The 17,919-nt window shown below is 43.2% G+C and overlaps 1 protein-coding gene across 1 annotated transcript; it reads right to left on the bottom strand.

The window, feature by feature from the left end:
* Window positions 1-7,090: 7,090 nt before the first annotated feature.
* On the bottom strand, window positions 7,091-10,680 carry MOS (MOS proto-oncogene, serine/threonine kinase). Its single transcript, XM_005443224.3, has one exon. It carries the CDS (start codon window positions 8,202-8,204, stop codon window positions 7,155-7,157), a length of 1,050 nt encoding a protein of 349 aa, XP_005443281.1. The 5' UTR covers window positions 8,205-10,680; the 3' UTR covers window positions 7,091-7,154.
* Window positions 10,681-17,919: the final 7,239 nt, after the last annotated feature.

The raw sequence follows: 17,919 nt of genomic DNA, 5'->3' as shown, positions 1-17,919 counted from the left end.
TATGATTCTGTGTTTCTGAGAGCACCCAGCAGGTACTTTGCGCTATCAATGCCCCCTTCCTGCACCCTTGCAGCAGTGTATTTCCTTTTTGAGAGTCCCTGATGTGGTCAGAGGAAGATCTGCTTCTCATACACTCTTGTGAAATGTTCCTGGGTGAGGTAGAGCCAATCACTTTGTTCTGGCAGGTACAAATGCTTATACTAAATACCCAGGGACTGATTCTCCTCTTTCCTTAAAGAAACAACATACCTTTGATATATAAAACTGTGTTTTTTACTCTTAAAATCCATATGTAAAAGATACTTCTTTTCCAATGCGAATCCACCATTACTTTGTGTACTAGTATACATTGCTAAATCATAAAAGTATAGCATTAACTAATCATCATTGTAATTAGCACATAGTGCAATCATCAAGAAAAGAAAGAAAAAACCCTCACAGACAGTTTGGGGCAATGATAATAAATAAAAATAATTTTGCTGAGCATGTAAAATTAGCCAGCTTTTCATTCTGATGGGCCAGGACCATTGGGTTTTTGGGGGGCTGGGAGTGAGGAGAAGAAGGCCGTGCTTCTTTTAACTGAACAAGAGACTTCCACGAGCTGGTGGTAATGCATGACTGCTCTGAACCGAATCAGTGTCCTTGTCTAATTTTAAGCAGTAGTTCAAGACCTTCAAGTCCAATAAGTGGGCGGGTGGCTCTAGCATCAACATAGAAATTCACATGCCAGCATGAACTTTTTTCAATGAGAACTTCAGTGATTGAAAGGCTTGTAGCAATTAGGTTTGGTTTTGGGGGTGTCTCCCCTCTTCCTGCTTCTGGCTTGTCTCCTTGCCTCCTCCAGCTACCTCCCTTGTCTCCCTGTGCAAACGGCTCTTTCATACTACACTTGCGGTTATTAGTCAGGTAGTGCTAATTTGTATCGTTGGGACACTAACCAAATGCTGTTTGCAATTCAATACACAACTTTTTAAATGAACTGTGCAAGTGTGAAAACTTTTTAACATAATTTAAAGAAATATATTTCCTCTGAAAGTCAGCTGTCAGCAGGAATGATTAAATTTAAAGAATATCTTTTTCTCCCCTTTAAATCAGAGACCATCTAATAGTGATCATTTCGCTCCCAAAAGCTATGCAAGGATTGACAACTTTAAGGGAGGTCTGGAGAAGTTCTGTCACTTTCTCTGTTCAGGTGCAACTTTCCATACTTGTCTCTGGGGCCAGTTTCACTTACACCATGTCTGAATCAAAATCCTTTCACCATTTTTGAATGGTGAGTGGTAAGCGGTTGAGAAAAATACATGGCTTGAAAAGAAAACTGGTTTTCCTTCCGCCCTTTTCGGGGGAGTAACTTAAAAAGAGCTGGACATTTATGTTGCCAATTTGCAACCTACTTTGCTCTTTGTAGCCTGGCACATGTGCAGTAGAATATTTATTAAGTTATGAATTACCCTATTATCCCAGGTGCCCTGCAAAGGCAAATGCAATCACCTCCCAGCTCTGCTGAACACTCAGGCTATTGAACTTCAGGCTGGGTAGAGAGCAAAACTCAGCCTCGCACTTGGAGAGGTCCAGGGGCGGATGGTGCCTGTACTATCAAATTGTCCCATGGCATCCTTAGCTGATGGCAGACTGGGATAGATGCCAGTAGACTTTTTTTGTTCCATTTTCCTTCTTTAACTGGTTTTAGGGCTTTTCATTTGACAGGCAGACAAATATTTGGCAGCTGGGTTAACTGAAGCATAGAAAGAGGCTCTTTGAGCACTACATTAAGGTATTTGCAGCTGATAAATGGCTAAAATAACGTATAAGTAAAATGTTCAAAGTACAGTTAATTTAAAAAATAACCATTCATTTTCTACCTCTATTTTCATCTTTGATCTAGTAGATGAATTTATAAACACAGATGCTGATGCTGCAAAAATTGATACACAAGTCAAATGCTAAGCATCCACTTAAGTCCCACTGATTTTACAAATATCTGTGGTATATTCTGTAAAATAATTGCTTGGGATTTTTTCTTTGCTGCAAATATGTCTTACCACAGAATGCAGAAACAACCTGTACATCTTCACGCTTCATCCATGCCATCCTACACTCTGTATTAAGGATGTGCCCATCTCCAAGCTATATAATATTTTTATTATTTGAAGATAGATTCTTTCTGGGTTGAGATAAAGCATGCCACCAAAAAAAAAAGGGGGGGGGGGGGGAATGTAAAAATAGATGGAAAAAACCTTTAAAGAACTAACATAAACGCCATAATTTATCATTTTCAGAATATCAGAAACAAGAAATCTGTCAAGTCTCTCTGATAGGTCTACTGATGTCAGGTTTTTAAAAGAAAAACCAAACTAAACAAACCTCTAATCAATGAAACCTGATCCCAGCCAAGACAACAAAGACATTGCAAAGAATCAAAGTGTGTTCCTTGCATGTGTGTTGTCCCCGGAGGAACCACAAAATAGGTTCATGCTAGGAACATTTTAGCAGAACTCAGGAGCTGTCTAAAATTCAAGCATCTATAAATGTTATAATTGCAGAACTTTTGTGGTTGAAAGGGACCTCTGGAGATTGTCTCATTCAACCTCCTGTTCACAGCAGACTCAGCTACAGCAGCTTGCTCAGTACCGTGCCCAGCTGGGTTCTGAATATCTCCAAGGATGAAGACTCCACAGCCTCTCTGAGCAACCTGTGCCAGTGTTTGACCATCCTCACAGCAAAATTTTTTTTCTCTTGCATTTAAATCAAGTTTCCTGTCCTTCAGTTTGTGTTCGTTGCATCTTGTCCTGTCACTGGGCACTGATGAGAAGAGACTGGCTCCATCTTTACTACCTCCCATCAGTATTTATACAAACTGGTAAGATCCCCCTGAGCCTTCTCTTTCCAGTACCATTTCTCAGCCTCTCCTCACACACAGAGGTTCCAATCCCCCAATCAGCTTAATGGCCCTTCGATGCAGTTTTGGTCCAGTACATCCAACTTTTTTGTTCCAGCATAGTCCCGAGCTGGCCACGGTGCTCCAGATGTGTCTCACCAGGGCTGAGTGAACAGGGGGGAGTTATCTCTTCTGGCAGTGCTCTGGAAGAGCTGGAATCACCCTTTGTAGTGCACCCCTGGATGCTGTTGGGCGCCTTTGCCACAAGGGTGCATTGCTGGCTCATGCTCAACTATGTCTGCCAGGAGCTCCAGGTCCTTTCCTGCAAAGCTGCTTTCCTGCCAGTCAGCCCCCAGCCTGTACTGGTGCATGGGGTTATCCTCCACCTGGTGCTGGACTTTGCAATTCCCTGCGTTGATTGCCATCAGCAGATTTCTCCAGCTTGGTAAGGTCTCTCTGAACACCAGCACAACCATCTGAGGTATTGACCACTCCATCTGATTCTGTATCATCTGCAAACTTGCTCAAGGTGCACTCTGTCCCATCATCCAGGCTATTAACAGAGATGTTAACCTGTACTGGGCCCAGTATTGATCTCTGATGTATACCACTAATGGCTGGTTTCCCATTGGACTTCATGCCACTGATCACAACCCTTTGAGCCCAGCAGCTCAGCTGGGCCTGTACTTCATCAGTTTCTCTGTAAGGATGTAATGGGAAGCAGGGCCAAAAGCCTCACTAAGGTCAAGATAAGCAACAGCCACTACTCTCCCCTCATCCAGCAGCCAGTAATCTCATTGCAGAAGGCTACCAGGTTGGTCAAGCATGAATTCCGCTTCATAAGTCCATGCTGACTGCTCCCAATCACCTTCCCATCCTTCATATATTTTGCAGTGATTTCCAAAATTATTTGTCCACTACTTTCCCACGGCTTTAGGCGAGGTTGACTGGCTTGTAGTTTCCCCAATCCTCCTTTTTAGCCATCTTGTAGGTAGGAGGTATATTTTCTTTCTTCCAGTCCTCAGAATTCTCTACTGTCCACCCCGACCTTCCAAAGAGAATAAAGAGTGGTCTCACAATGACATCAGCAAGTTCTGTCAGCATTTCTGAGCACATCCCATCAGCTCCCATGAACTTGTGTATGTCTTGTTTGCTTGAAGTTCCTTAGCCCAATCCTTCTCTATCAACGGTAATTCCTCCTTGCTCTAGACTTCCCATTGGTCTCTCAACTCTTGCATGTTTATTTTTTATGTTTGAGTTCAATCAGGAACTCCTTGTTTATCCTTGGAGGCACCCTGCCACCTTTGATTTTCTGCTTATTGGGATGGACCATTCTTACGCTTGGAGAAGGCAATCCTTGAAAATCAAGAGGTTGGGCCTCTCTTCTCTCCAGGACAGTACCTGATGGAAGTCGTTAAGAAATAACTTTCCTAATTACATGACTGGCATCCGCACAAGATACATAGATTAGCAGATACTATATTAAAGGAATTAACAGACACATAGATATGATCTATTTAGAGGGAGCCATTATTGCTTTTGTTGGAAGGACTTGCTTGTGCTTCACAGTGGTGTTGAATTGTATTGGAATTCTTTAGGAGCACCAACAGCATGCAGATAAGGAGCTGGTTTATATGTTCCCTTTGGGTTTCCAAAGGTATTTGAAAAATACTTCACTGCAAACTTTTTAAAGCAGCCATGTTTAGGAGAGAAAATCCTGGGCTGGATAAGTCAAAAGATAGGAGCAGAGGGTAAAAGTAAAGTGTCAGTTTCTCTCAATTCGAGAAAGCGTCCACTGGTGTTTCAGTCTCCTGTGCTGCTAAGACATCCATAAATGAAGTGCAAGAGGGTGAGCCATAAGAGAAATAAATTTGCTAGCAGTGGAATTATTTAAGACACTGAGTGCAAGGGCTAGCTACAAACTGGCAGAAGGAAATTCAGGGTAGATTGACATAAAGTAAGGCAAACAGGTTAAATAATCCTCATCGAACAGAACCATGGATTCTGAGCTATCAGGCCTGAGATGTTTCTTGATTAGTTTTAACTCAAAGCTCATTAGCCATCAAAAAGCAGCAAATCAAATCTTAGAAGTTACTAAACAATAGAACATCATTATGCCAGCAGATTATGACATGGCTACATCTTGAGTGCCGCTGCAGAGTTCTCACTCTCAAAAAAGTATCCAGTAAAATTGACAGAGACCTCTGCAGAGTTGATTATGCTACAAGAGTAGATCTTGGCCATCCAGTATTCATTCTTCTGTCCAGTATAACAGAGAATTTGAAGGGTGCTTGATTTTTCAGAGACTCAAGTAGCACTTATTGGTGCTAAAGTATCATTAAGCACAAAATAGCAAGTTTCTAGCAGTCTAAGCAACAAGCTACCTCGACTGGCAAAATAAATACAACACATAAGCATCTAGGAACAACTAAAAAACTGTAATTCCATTTTTTTTATTATATTCTTTTGAAGACTGGAAAAACATTTTTGTCTAAGGGTTGATGTTAAGATGAGGCATGCCAATGGCTTTGTCTGACATTTTGTCTTACGTGCCCTCAGCTAATCATTTTAAAAGGTAACTGGTTTATTATATTAACTTTTATAAGACATTTCTTGTTTATTAGAAGATGTTCTGCAACACAAAAAACCCTGAAGTTCAGGGTCTATAACATAATTATTTTGACAGAGAGAAAACAGAAAATATATTCCAGAATTTACCTTCAGGTTTTTCATTCCAGTGGGCATTTTACAGTTTCCACTTAAGGGGAACAGAAAAGCAAGAAATATTTAAGCTTAGGTATGCTTTAGAAACCATTAATTTCAATGACCAACCCAAGACCTGCAGGATCATCTCAAATTCAAATAGCTGCTCATTTCGAGGATTTCACGGGGCTAAGAGCAGATGTGTGTCAGAAATCAGGAAACTGGCTCAATTCCTTCGGGATTTTTTTTCCAGAATGGAAGCATGGGGGAGGAAGGGAAAAGAAGAAAAACAATTTGACTGAAACCTCACTCTTTCTCCTGTCTTAAAGAGAAGTGGGAGTCTTTAAGCAGAATGGCAATATCAGCTACAGCAGTCAGATCTTTGGAGCTCCAGATAAGGGTTGAAGTAGACAGATGTATATTTATCAGTTCTGATAAATCAGGGATCAGAGCTCTTTGTCTTCCCCATTGCCTACAGCACTTCCTTCCCCAGACACCTTACAACCAGATTAGGAAAGATCGTAGATAAGACATAAGCAGTGCAGAGGATAGTTCAACAGTGTCTATTTGGAGCACGTGCAGAGTATCATTATTACTGCTTTAAGCAATCTTCCTTTTCAGTACTTCCAGTATCTTGTCTAATATGGATCCATGCATTACAAAGGGCAAGTAATCCCTCCCCACCACCACCACCACCTTGATTTATGAGGTTTTTGCATCTCTCCATCTCCCTTCATGCTTCCGCAATTATTTTTTTTTTTCAACTCCCACTGTACTTCCAAAACCTGGAAACTTTCTGTTCCACACAAGATGCTCTTATAAGAGCTAAAGTTTACAGTATACCAACTAGCAAATTAGAATTAACGAACCTGGTAGCATGGAGGTCTTATAAAAGCACAGGTTGTTAAGGTATCTTCTTACTCTTAAGAGCCATAGACTGACAAAAAAGGTTTCTTATTTCAAGCAGTATGTGGGTAGTTCACATTTTCCATTTCAGAAACAGCATACTTACTGAAATTAAGTACACCTAAGAACAAGGAAAAATCCCGCTGACACTCCGTATTTGTTTTTCTGCATGCATTGATTTGTGATGCATACTCATTCCTTGGTAAATGAAGAGGAAAAGCTCAAATGCATAAACCTAGCTAGTGTAAAGAACTGCTCACATCTGACATCTTGGAAATACCAAAAGGTATTATGTACAAAGAACCTTCCAAAAGCAGCCCTTTTTCGTACTTCACTTATTTGAAAACAACTTTTTTTCTGCACATCACATTCCCCAGTTTCTCCCCGAGCAAGGCAGCTCACAACAGGTCAACCTTAAAAAGCTGTATTTGCCAGCACCTTGATCCTTGCCTCTATCCCCTCCCATGGTAAAAATCCAGTTTTGTTAAATCTCTTTATTTATAATCTTTTTATATCAAAACAGTTTTGTGCTTTTGGTTTGTGGTTTTTTTTTTATATAAAAAACAGCAACAAAGCCTTTAGATCACACAGGGGCTAAATTCATTATGTTTGAAGGAAAGGGAAGAAGAGACAACAATAAAAGAAACTGTAAGAGTCCTGCATTTTCCTAGAGGCTTCCCTTGAGGGCCCTGAGGCTGGGAAGCAGCTCAGCCGCACTCGGGCGCTCCTCTACATTAGCCTTCCAGCAGCAGCTAATAATGCTCTGGAGTCTCTGGCCCACTGGTGACTCGTGGAAAACAGCAGCAGCCAGTGAAGGGCGTAAGTTATAGGCTACCACAGCATAGAGCACATACTGCCGCTCACCCTGGTAGGGCTGCTCTCGCATGACAATTTGCCAGAGGGTGATAGCAAACGAGTAGATGTCTGCTTTGGCAGTGACCCTCTCCCCTTTGAGGAGCTCCGGGGCACGGTGTGTGTATGTGCCCCCTTGCTGGCAAACATGGGAGCTCTGGGACAAGCCCTCCTCCAGTTTCTGAGAGCACCCAAAGTCTCCAATCTTGCACACTCCCTGCTCAGTGATGAAAATGTTTGCAGGCTTCAGGTCCAAGTGTACAATGCCCTGTGAGTGAAGAAAGGCTAAGCCCGTTATAATGTCGCAAGAATAGCACACAGTCTCTTCCATGCTCAGGGCCTTCCTCCCACATCCGCCTTCATCATCCTCACCCTGTCTCCACGCATCACCAGTGCCATAGATTACATGGTGCAGAGTGATATTACCCACATACTCCATAATGATGGTGCCCAGGCTGTTCTGGCTGGCTGGGGCACACGTGCTGGCAGCCACCACACGTACCACGTTATTATGCTGTAGCCAGGCTACGTTCAGCTCAGCCCAGAAGCTCTGTCGTGACGCCAGCCGGTTTTTGCTGCTCTTCTTCACCTGCTTCACAGCCACAGTTGCACCGTGGTAGGTGGCTTTGTAGACAGATCCAAAGCCCCCAGAGCCTAGGGGCTGCAGGAGGCAGAGCTGATCCCAGTCAATGGAGCACCAGGCCAGGCGTGGAGGCAAGCGGCGAGTCCTGACCGAAGGAGTTCCTCCCAAAAAATCTTTGCTGCCTTTGCCAGGGATAACTAAGGGGCTGCTGCAGGGTCGCAAATCCACAGATGAGGAAAATTCCCAGGGAAGAAAACAATTAAGAGGAATGGGTGATGGCATAATAAGATGGAGAAAACAACAAGCAGTTACTAAGACAGAAAACTAGAAAGATTCCCTGACAGAAAGGACTCTGCAGGGGCTGCCAAAGCCTTTTATCCCCTCTTCACCATTTTCCTCCCTTACCCCAAATGAACTGCATCTGTCACAACTAGCTGAACCCAATCAGGCTCACCTGGAAACATTCTCCTCCAACCCTGAAGCAAACCTTTAGAAAATCGAGGTAAATGGATTTAAAGCTAAAAAGATGTTAACTCATATGTATGTCACATCATTTGTAATCTCAAGAGAAAAGAAAGATGTTCTGCCCATTGAATGCTTCTAGCAAAATGCCCCAGGAATAAATAAAGCAATGATTGGTGAATGCATTTCACCATGGCTCCAGGCAGGAACGGTCATCATCAGATGCATTAAACAAAGTCATTATCAGAGGAAGCAGCTGAAATGGTGAGTGCTAGCGTTTCGTGATGCTATGGCAGGCATAACTAATATAAAAGCATGTTTGTAGAAACCCTGCCACTTAAACGCGATTGGGACAAGGGGACTGGTTTGCTTGCTCAGCTCTGCTCATGCAGGACAGCAACCTTATTATAGCAGCATAAAGACAAATGATTGCTCTGTATCATCTACTGGATATAGTAACTAGAATTATACATAAATATTTGGTCATCTTCCCATCACATCCCACACAGTTACTACAGGTGTGTATTTTATTTCTGCATTCTCCTTAGTAAACTTATTGCTAAATTTACAGAGCTGTTCTGGTAGAAGACAAACATAATTTTGCCTTGCTGATCCCAGTGATTTTCAGAGGGGCTTTTGCTCTTTTGGCCCTGCTTTCACCTTTTCATAGTGCTCATGTTAACTGCCTTAGTCTTCAGCACCTGCTGCCCAAGCATCAGAGCACCCTCATGGGACCTATACAGCTTTTGAATATGCCAGTAAGTATCTTTCTGTACGTGTTGACAAACATCTTTGAAAGCTTGGTACCCATTTCCCACTTTCTTGCCCATCATAACCTTCCTCTGGATGTCAGTTTTGCCAACACAGATCCTCCCATGGGACTTCAAAGGTCGGCGGTGCCCGTTTCTCCAGAGTTTACCTCTGGGCAGCACTGGCTCAGCGGGCAGTTCTTGCAGAGTTTTCCTGATGTTTCCTGTTCCTTTTGTTTTGCTCCTCTGGATGAGTAAGATGCAGCACAGATGCACTGAGGGAGGTTTCAGAGGTGCTCAGAATATGTGCAAGCCCAACTGGAGTGTTCTCCACTTCGAGACTGGTTTGATTGTTCACCTCAACAGACAAACCTGATGTCCCAAGGTTATCTTCAGACCCTAACTGAACTCTAGATCAGCTCAGCCAGAGGGTTTCAAAGGTACCACTCTGTGTAGCAAATCAGTGATAGAGATCTTCCTGGGTAGTGAGACTTAGGACTATCAGGAGAAATTTGTCATTGCAATTCAGAGGGAAGCAAACCTGGACCAGAGATGAATACGAATGGGGAATTTGGGTTATCACCTGCCAGTGTGAAACAGATAGGCTGGGGAAGAACTAGATAAATAGGTGCTAATATGCATTGTAGGAGTTGCTAACAAGTGAGAGTTGCAAAGAGTTAGGGATGCCAGAGGGCCTCTCAATGGCCCTGGGTGGGACAGTCCCTGCAGATAGGACTGCCTGACAACACCAGGCTCCTCTTCCCTTGCCCCACCCAGAAGAGACTCTAATAGTGCCAGAGGCCCCTGGACTCCTCTGGTGTTACCGCACCCTGAGATCCTCGTGCTGTAAAGCACAAGCCAGCTGGGTAATACCCTGCTGCTGCCCCTGCCTAAGGGCAGCTATCTGGCTTGAGGCACCGTTCAACATCAGTTATGCAGGGAAGCTCTGGGGGTGGGGGGAAGACCACAGGAGCTTTAGTTTTAAACAGGCAGTGAGGTAAGCTGTGGAGACAACAGGTATTTTATACTCCTTTTCTGAGCAACACTGTGATTTTATGCTTGTATGCAGAAGTCTTCACTTCTAATCTTTGCAGAGAATGTTTTCTAGGCAGGTGGGTTGTGATGGAAATCAAAAGCTGCAGTAAGCAGATGAAACTGTACTGGAGGGAGAAAGGAATTTTTATGCCTATTTTCTGAGTGCTATTAGGGCTCTAATTCTTGCATGAACTTATAGAATGGTTTGAGTTGGAAGGGACCTTAAAAATCACCTAGTTCCAACCCTGCTGCCATGGGCAGGGGAACTTCCCACCAGACCAGGTTGCTCAAAACCCCATCCAGCCTGGCCTTGAGCACTTCCAGGCATGGGGCATCCACAGCTGCTCTGGGAAACCTGGCCCAGTGCCTCACCACCCTCACAGTAAAGGATTTCTTCCTCATATCTAATGTAAATCTACCCTCTCCTAATTTAAACCATTACCCCTTGCCTTACTGCTACAGGGTCTACTAAAATGTCTGTCCCCATCTTTCTCATAAACCCCCTTTAAATATTGAAAGGCCTCCCCTGGAGCCTTCTCTTCTCCAGGCTGAACAACCCCAGCTCTCTCAGCCTGCCCTCACAGGGGAGGTGCCCCAGCCCTCTGATCATCTTCATGGCCCTCCTCTGGACTGGTTCCAACGGGTCCATGTTCTTCTTATCTTGGGGGCCCCAGGGGTGGATGCAGTACTCCAGGTGGGGTCTCACAAGAGCAGAGGGGGCGAATCGCCTCCCTCGACCTGTTGGTCATGCTTCTTTTGATGCAGCCCAGGATACGTTTGGCTTTCTGGGCTGCAAGTGCACGTTGCACATTACAGCATTGCACGCTGCCTCTCGCCCAACAACACCCCTAAGCTTTCTCCTCAGGGTTGCTCTCATTCCATTCTCTGCCCAGCATGTAATTGTGCTTGGGACTGACCCAACCTACATGCAGTACTTTGCACTTGGCCTTGTTGAACTTCATGAGGTTCACACAGGTCCACCTCTCAAGCCTGTCAAGGTCCCTCTGGATGGCATCCCTTCCCTCCAATGTGTCAACCACACCATACAGCTTGGTGTGGTCAGCAAACTTGCTGAGCGTGCACTTGACCTCACTGTCCTGTCACTGACGAAGGTGTTGAACAGTGCCAGTCCCAGTACGGATGAGGAATGCCACTTGTTACCAGTCTCCGCTTGGACATTGAGCCATTGACCACAACTCTCTGAGTGCAACCATCCAGTCAATTCCTTATCCACCGAGTGGTCCACCCGTCAAATCTGTGTCTCTCCAGTCTAGAGACTAGGATGTTGTGTGGAACAGTGTAAAAAGCTTCTTCTGTGCCATATAGTATATAAAAGCAGCAGAGAGACGTCTCTGCTATGAATTCTCCAAAAATATCAGCCTTCTCATGGAAGAAATGCACTTGTTCCAACCTGTTTTCACCCGGTTAAGGTGGCAAAAAAAGTTCAAAGGGAAAGTTGGTTGAGGAAGAGGAGTAGATAGAAGGATGCATGGATGAAGGGCCTGAGAGTGGACCTGCTAAGCTGACAAATATAGGAGCATATCTGGAGATTGTGAATGCTACAGAACACAGCAGTAAAATCTATGTTCGTAAAGCAGAGGGTTAGGATTAGGGCTGTTCCCAAATTTCTTTGGTTGAAGTCTCATTCGGAAGGATACAGCAGAACTTCCATATAATTTTTTCCAGCTTCCATGTCCTCCCCACTCCTTCCAGTTGTCCCTCTTTTGGTAATTTTCATGTCACCTTTTTCTCTTTGAAACCTTTCTGGTTTTGCCTGTCATGGCAGGTGTATTGTATTGCTCTTGGGGAATACACTGAATTTTTGAGCAGGAAGAGGGGTGTATTTTAGGATCTAAAGAGCCTTAACATAACTTACTGTCCTGTCTCAAGCTGACTGCGAGCAGGGGGACAGCCAGTGCCTTTCAATGTGAACACAATTAGAGCACATTTAAAAGCAAGTAGGCTTTTATTCTTAATAAATGTTATTTTCCTTTAATCCATTGATGACTTGGCCCAGTGACTTCCCAGGAGACACCACTGGCTGAAGGAGGGGGCTACAGCATGGCCTGGGGAGACATTTTCAGAGGGAAGCAGGGCTGCTGGGGACAAGCTGCTCCTTCCCTCCCAGCCGCCCTTCCCCAGAGGAACCCCGAACATTGCACTGTGCACCCACAGCAGCCTCCTACCACACCGCTCCTGTTTCACTGCTATTTCCACAAGGAAAGAGGAAGCTGTATGAACCAGAAGTCATCAGCAGAGAATGCAACAGGAACTTTTACAAGTGACAAGAGGGAAACACATTCTGTGTCCTAAGGGCTGCAATGTGTCACAGCTATGTAATATGTCACAGCTACCATGACCTGTGGCAGCAATGGTTTTGTTCCAAGCTTGTGTGTCGTATTTCTGCAAGTAAAACATGCTTGTGCACCTGATGCTGCAACAGCTGCCCAACCTCATCTGTGCTTCCAGCTGAGAAGAAATACAGAACCAGTCTCACTCAGTTCACCTGTTTATATTTCACTTGTATATCAGGAATACAGAAACTCTTTATTTGCCAATAATTTTAGTTACCACTGCTGTTTGTTGCATTGCTGGACAGAAGTCAGCCCCAATACCAAGAGCCTCAGAGGACTGATATGGATGTAACTCACTACAACTGAGGATGCATATCAAACACCATTTTGATCAAGGTGCATCACTGTTGTGGTTCTTAACAGCCAAAGTTTTGTCTAAAATAAGAGAAGGACAGAACTGGGGACTGGAAGTGATTTCAGAGAGTTTAAGAGTGTATAGTTATATTCTTCTCCACGATCATTACTTCATTTCTTTGTACGTCTGGTTCGTGTACCATGTAACAAACCCTTGAAGACTTGGCTGTCCAGTGGCTTCTAAGAACTGCTTTACAATTTAGAGGTAGCATTGTGTTTCTAATAAATTACGTTATAATCTTGCTAAAGGAGTAAAATTTATCTAAGTACTTAAGTTACAGTCCTATGCTCAAAACTACACAGTTCCTTCACCTGTGCCATAATGATTTCTGAGAGGTTTTCTTCCCAGTTTCAAATAAAAGTTTTCTCCATTTACTGTCAGTCCCTGTGATCTCAGTTTAGGATTTGATGATGAACCTACATTCTTCCTTAAACATACAGTGTTTCACGGTCCAAATGTTGCTTCCAGTCACACCTCATCGACCTCAAATGATATTCAGAGTTGCCTGAAAGCAGTTCTGATATGATCAATTGCACAGGTGTAAGCCATACCATTACTGGAAGCCACCCCATACACAGGCTTGCTCTGAAGGTAGGCAGACTACGAAGATTAACCATTTTTTTTTTTTTTTTTTTTTTACTACAAGCACAAGCCAGAAAGGAATCCAGTTCACGTTTCAGAGTTTGGCTGTTTTGATGAGACAAATGACACCTTGGAGTAGCAAATACAAGCAAGTTTTCATTAAAGCAGAGGTAAACCCAAATGCAAAAGAACAAATACATCTGCAAGAATTGTGGTGCTAATTTACTGCTGAGAGACGTAATAATAAACATTTAAAAAGGTTAAACCCTAGTTTATAAATAGTAAGATTACGTTTCAGACACACATTGCCAAACAGCTGCTTGATGCTTTTTTCCTTCCCAGTAAGGTTACTCCACGTGTTCAGGAGCAAAAAGCAAAGGCCCTCCTTATCTGAACACAGGCAGGTTTTAGCTGGAGGCACTGGCATGCAGGTGAGCTTTCACAGCTGATTTATGGGGGCCTCAGGGACCACCACCGACCAGGGTGGACCAGGGATAACAACCTGGGACCAGCTGCTGTAGACTAATATCACAATTGCAAAACAGCACCTTGAGACAAGCTAAGAGAACCTACACTTAGGAATAAAGATAGTAAAATGTGAAGTACAGGCGCTCACCCATAGCAATACATTCTGGCCATGCCAGGCCAGGTACCTATCCTGGGCGGGTTTACTGCTGTCACATGGCTGGCACCTTATGCAGTATTTTCAGTCAAATTGCCGGAGATTGGTTTTGCGGTCTCCCCCCTGGCACAAAGCTGACTTTGCTGGGTCACAGGGAGATGACAAAAGGTAATTTGAGACTTGCAGCTTAAGGACTAGAGAACAGCTTCAACGCTTCGTGAGAAAAATGATTCACCTACAGCAAAGGGCCTGGGGGGTAATGTCAGCGCTATCCCACTGCTTGGAGACAGCTGCTTTCCCAAGTCCACAGATTTAATGCTGATGCCTAGAACTGAAGTATAAAAGGGTCAGTCTCTCCCAGCAGCTCACAATCCTGTTAACACAGACCGTGCCCAGCTCTGTGACTCTCCGTTAAACACACTGCCATAGCAAATGCAGTGGCTCCCTGCAAACACCACATCTTCAGAGCTGCAGAGGGGAAGAGACAAGAGGATCAGCTACATCTGCTGGCTCTGAAATGATGGACTGGGCACTCTGGTGGGCCACAGCAAATTATCAGAGGTTGCCTTAAGTTACAGGGTTTTAAACCTGCCTGATTAAAATGGGTTGTGCAATTCAAGTATGTTGTTACAACGTCTGCATTAGTGAATAAGCAGAAGCGCCTTGTAAAAATATGGCTGAAGAAAAATATGTCTAAACTGAACAGAGCACATAAACTACGGGGCAATCCTGTAATGCTTTATTGCATTTAGGAGCCAGGCACTGACAAAATATGAGGAGACAATTTTCAGGTGAGGACAGACTTCATTGAGTTTGGGAGTTTTGTCTGTGTTTATTTGCCCTTAATGTTTGCTATTCCCGTTACAACTCTGATGTTGCTTGTTTATGGCATGCCCCTTAATTGTACAGAGCCTGTATTTTATTTTCATTGTTAAGCACTTGTGAGGGAACTTGAAAAGATTTACCCATGACCATGTGTGTAACAATTTTAACACAAAGGCAGCAAGCCAGAGTTGAGCTTAATTTCAGAAGCACAGCCTACAGAACTTTTCTGCTGAAATTGTATCCAATACTACACAAGGATAGCTGACAAACACCTTCCTCGCGAGAGTCTGTGCTCCCCTTAGATAAATTGCTGTCTCTCATAGATTAATCACGTATTTGGAAGAAACTCTTCCAACTTGCCTGGCAAACCACATGCTGTGTTAATTAGGAGATACCTTTACAAACTGCATGATTCATTTTGGACTTGTAAAACACAAACAGTTCAGACTTAAACTTTTTGAAGTAAACCAAAACAAAATAAAACTGATTTCTCAACTTTTTCAGGTTTGATTGCTACCCTCCCATGTATAAATACATGAACACATACATATACAAAATTTTAAGCAACGTACCAATTTTCTGTGAGTATTCTCTCTGTACTCTCAGGTACTCCACATTATTCCTACACACAGTGAGCAGAGATCTGACTGGTTTATATGAAAATGACACTAAACCATTCTTCTTCTTTGTTCAGTGCAGCAGCGAAAATCAGTGCCATGGGCAAACTACCAAGGATCAATTCAAATGATTTCTAGCCCAGCCACAGTGTGCATCACTATAGTCCTGTTTCCAGAGTACTCAGGTGATTGCTGATGTCTTCAGTCCCCTCTGAGGCAGACTAGCTTTGTAGCTAGTGATCTTACAACACAAATGTTCCCAAAGGAGACAGGGTTGTGGGATGATGATGACATTGAGGAACACAACTGTCAATTATATTTTTTTAAATACTATTCTGAAAATGTTCATTTCTGGAGGACACACAGACCATTACAACAAATGAATATAATTATATAAAAATACCGAGCAAGATGTCACACCTTTACTAGGAGCAGAGGAAGTTTATACTGTATTACCTGAGCTTATAGCACGTGAGCAGGAATTTGAAACTTCAAACTACTGCTGGTGTCTGTCAGTGTCAACACCAGTATCTCCACTGTTGTTCAAAACAGAAATAGAGCATTGCTGTTTATTTGCTAAAGGCCCCAGCTTAAAATGATAAGCAGCAGTTAATCCTCCAATACACTTCTCTAACTTTTAAGCACAGGCTAAATTTTGTAATACAGCTTATCTTGCTGTCCTGCTTGCTGCCTGTTTGTGATCACCAACCCTTTTGCTGTGCCAGCTACCACACCTGCCGCTTTGGAAAACTTAATTTCTATCCAATTTAATACAGTGTTTTGATTTGCAAAGCAGGGATGCCAACAGCTCAGTTCTTGCTAGTCCAGCAGCAGCTCTGCATCACTTTTGTTCTCTGCCAAAAAAATTTCTTTATTCTAGGGCATGCTTATATGTGGGAAGCAAAAGGAGAGTGAGGGGGGAAACTAGAATGGTCTTTCTCTTCCATTCCTGGAGAATAGTGAGACCACATAGAGATGATACTGAAGTACCATTTTCCTATATTTTCTTATGCAAGTTTTGGAAAGGGGTGGTTACAGGAGAGACAGAAGGGAAGACACCTGTGGCTCTCAATTTAACAAGGAAAACTCTGGAGGGAATGCACCATGAGATCTCTGGATATAACATAGGTATCATCCATGCAATCACATTCTACTTATTACAGAGGCTGATGGAGTTCCTAGAGGGTGTCCATTTGGAAGGAAACATTAATTCAGTAATGGTGGATGAGACCACCTATGACAGTGACATAAAAGCTTGTTTTTCCCTCGGCGTGGGAGTGGGGAATTAATATTTTTGCAGAGTATTTCATACTGTAGAGCATCTGTACAGCTTTTGACTCCTGAAATAACAAGGCCAATCCTCTCAAGCAAGTTAGAAACCTGTGAGGCAGAAGTGATGTCAGCTTAGAGGAAAGGGATAGGGATCACAAGAAAGGAAAAACGTCTGTGCATGCGAAAGGCAAGAGCCAACAACTCTCTGTAACAAGCTTTTCTCTCAGACCAGGTTACAGAAGAAATCTAAAAAGTCAAGACTTGGAAAAGAGAAGAACCCAAAAGCAAGAAAACACAGACAATGCTGAGGATGTTAACAAAGTACGTTCCAATCAGCAATGAAATGTGAAGTGCTAGTCTTTTACTTTCCCAGCAAACAGTCTATGCTAGGGAACAACTACATGGAACGAGCAGAGAGGCAACTTTCTGCAGTTGTGAGTAGGCTGCTCGCCTGGCTGCATAGCACCTCTTCCCCCCACGCATTACAGTCAGACTTCTTCAGCAGTGTCATGGGCAGACGGGAGATCTACGGGATCAAAGCAATGGTACTTCTCCTGGAAATATTTCATACTCTGCCTAGCGCATGCTGCACCCTTACAGTATATCCTACAAAATGTAACAATCGATGTAAATGACTTACATTAATCTGAAATGACGGAGAATCACTCACCTACATCTCCTCAATGAGCAGTCCCACTATGGAAACCCCAAACTCACCTTCCAGTGTCTCACAGCTCTTCAAAGTGCAACTGGATGGCAAACTCAATTGCTTCCTTCAGATCTGTCTTGTCACAGACACAGTAGCATCATCCAGTTTGTTCCTTGGTGAAATCATAAAATGCAGATACTTATGCTTTAAGATTTTCTGGAAAACTGACATTTTACCAGTCATAAATTAGAAAAGACAGTTATACCTTTGCAAACTCAGAATAACTACACCCAGGAAAACTGGATGTATTCTGTAATTACTTATCATAACCACAAACATGCAGATAAAGATTATCTATTGAAATGCCAGGCATAAGTTATTCATTAACTAAAACCATTCTGTAATTTTATTGATATATTTTGTGGAGTTCACATATTTTTGTACAGCAAACATAACACTGTAGGCCACAAGAAGC

This window comes from Falco cherrug, chromosome 3, assembly GCF_023634085.1.
Source record: "Falco cherrug isolate bFalChe1 chromosome 3, bFalChe1.pri, whole genome shotgun sequence".
NCBI classification, from domain to species: Eukaryota; Metazoa; Chordata; class Aves; order Falconiformes; family Falconidae; genus Falco; species Falco cherrug.
Note: the sequence above shows the minus strand (reverse complement) of the source record. Positions and strands in the feature narration are given on the sequence as shown.

What these genes read in the sequence shown, in the direction of transcription:
- MOS (XM_005443224.3), bottom strand. Translation starts at nt 8,204, where the DNA reads ATGCCATCACCCATTCCTCTTAATTGTTTTCTTCCCTGGGAATTTTCC.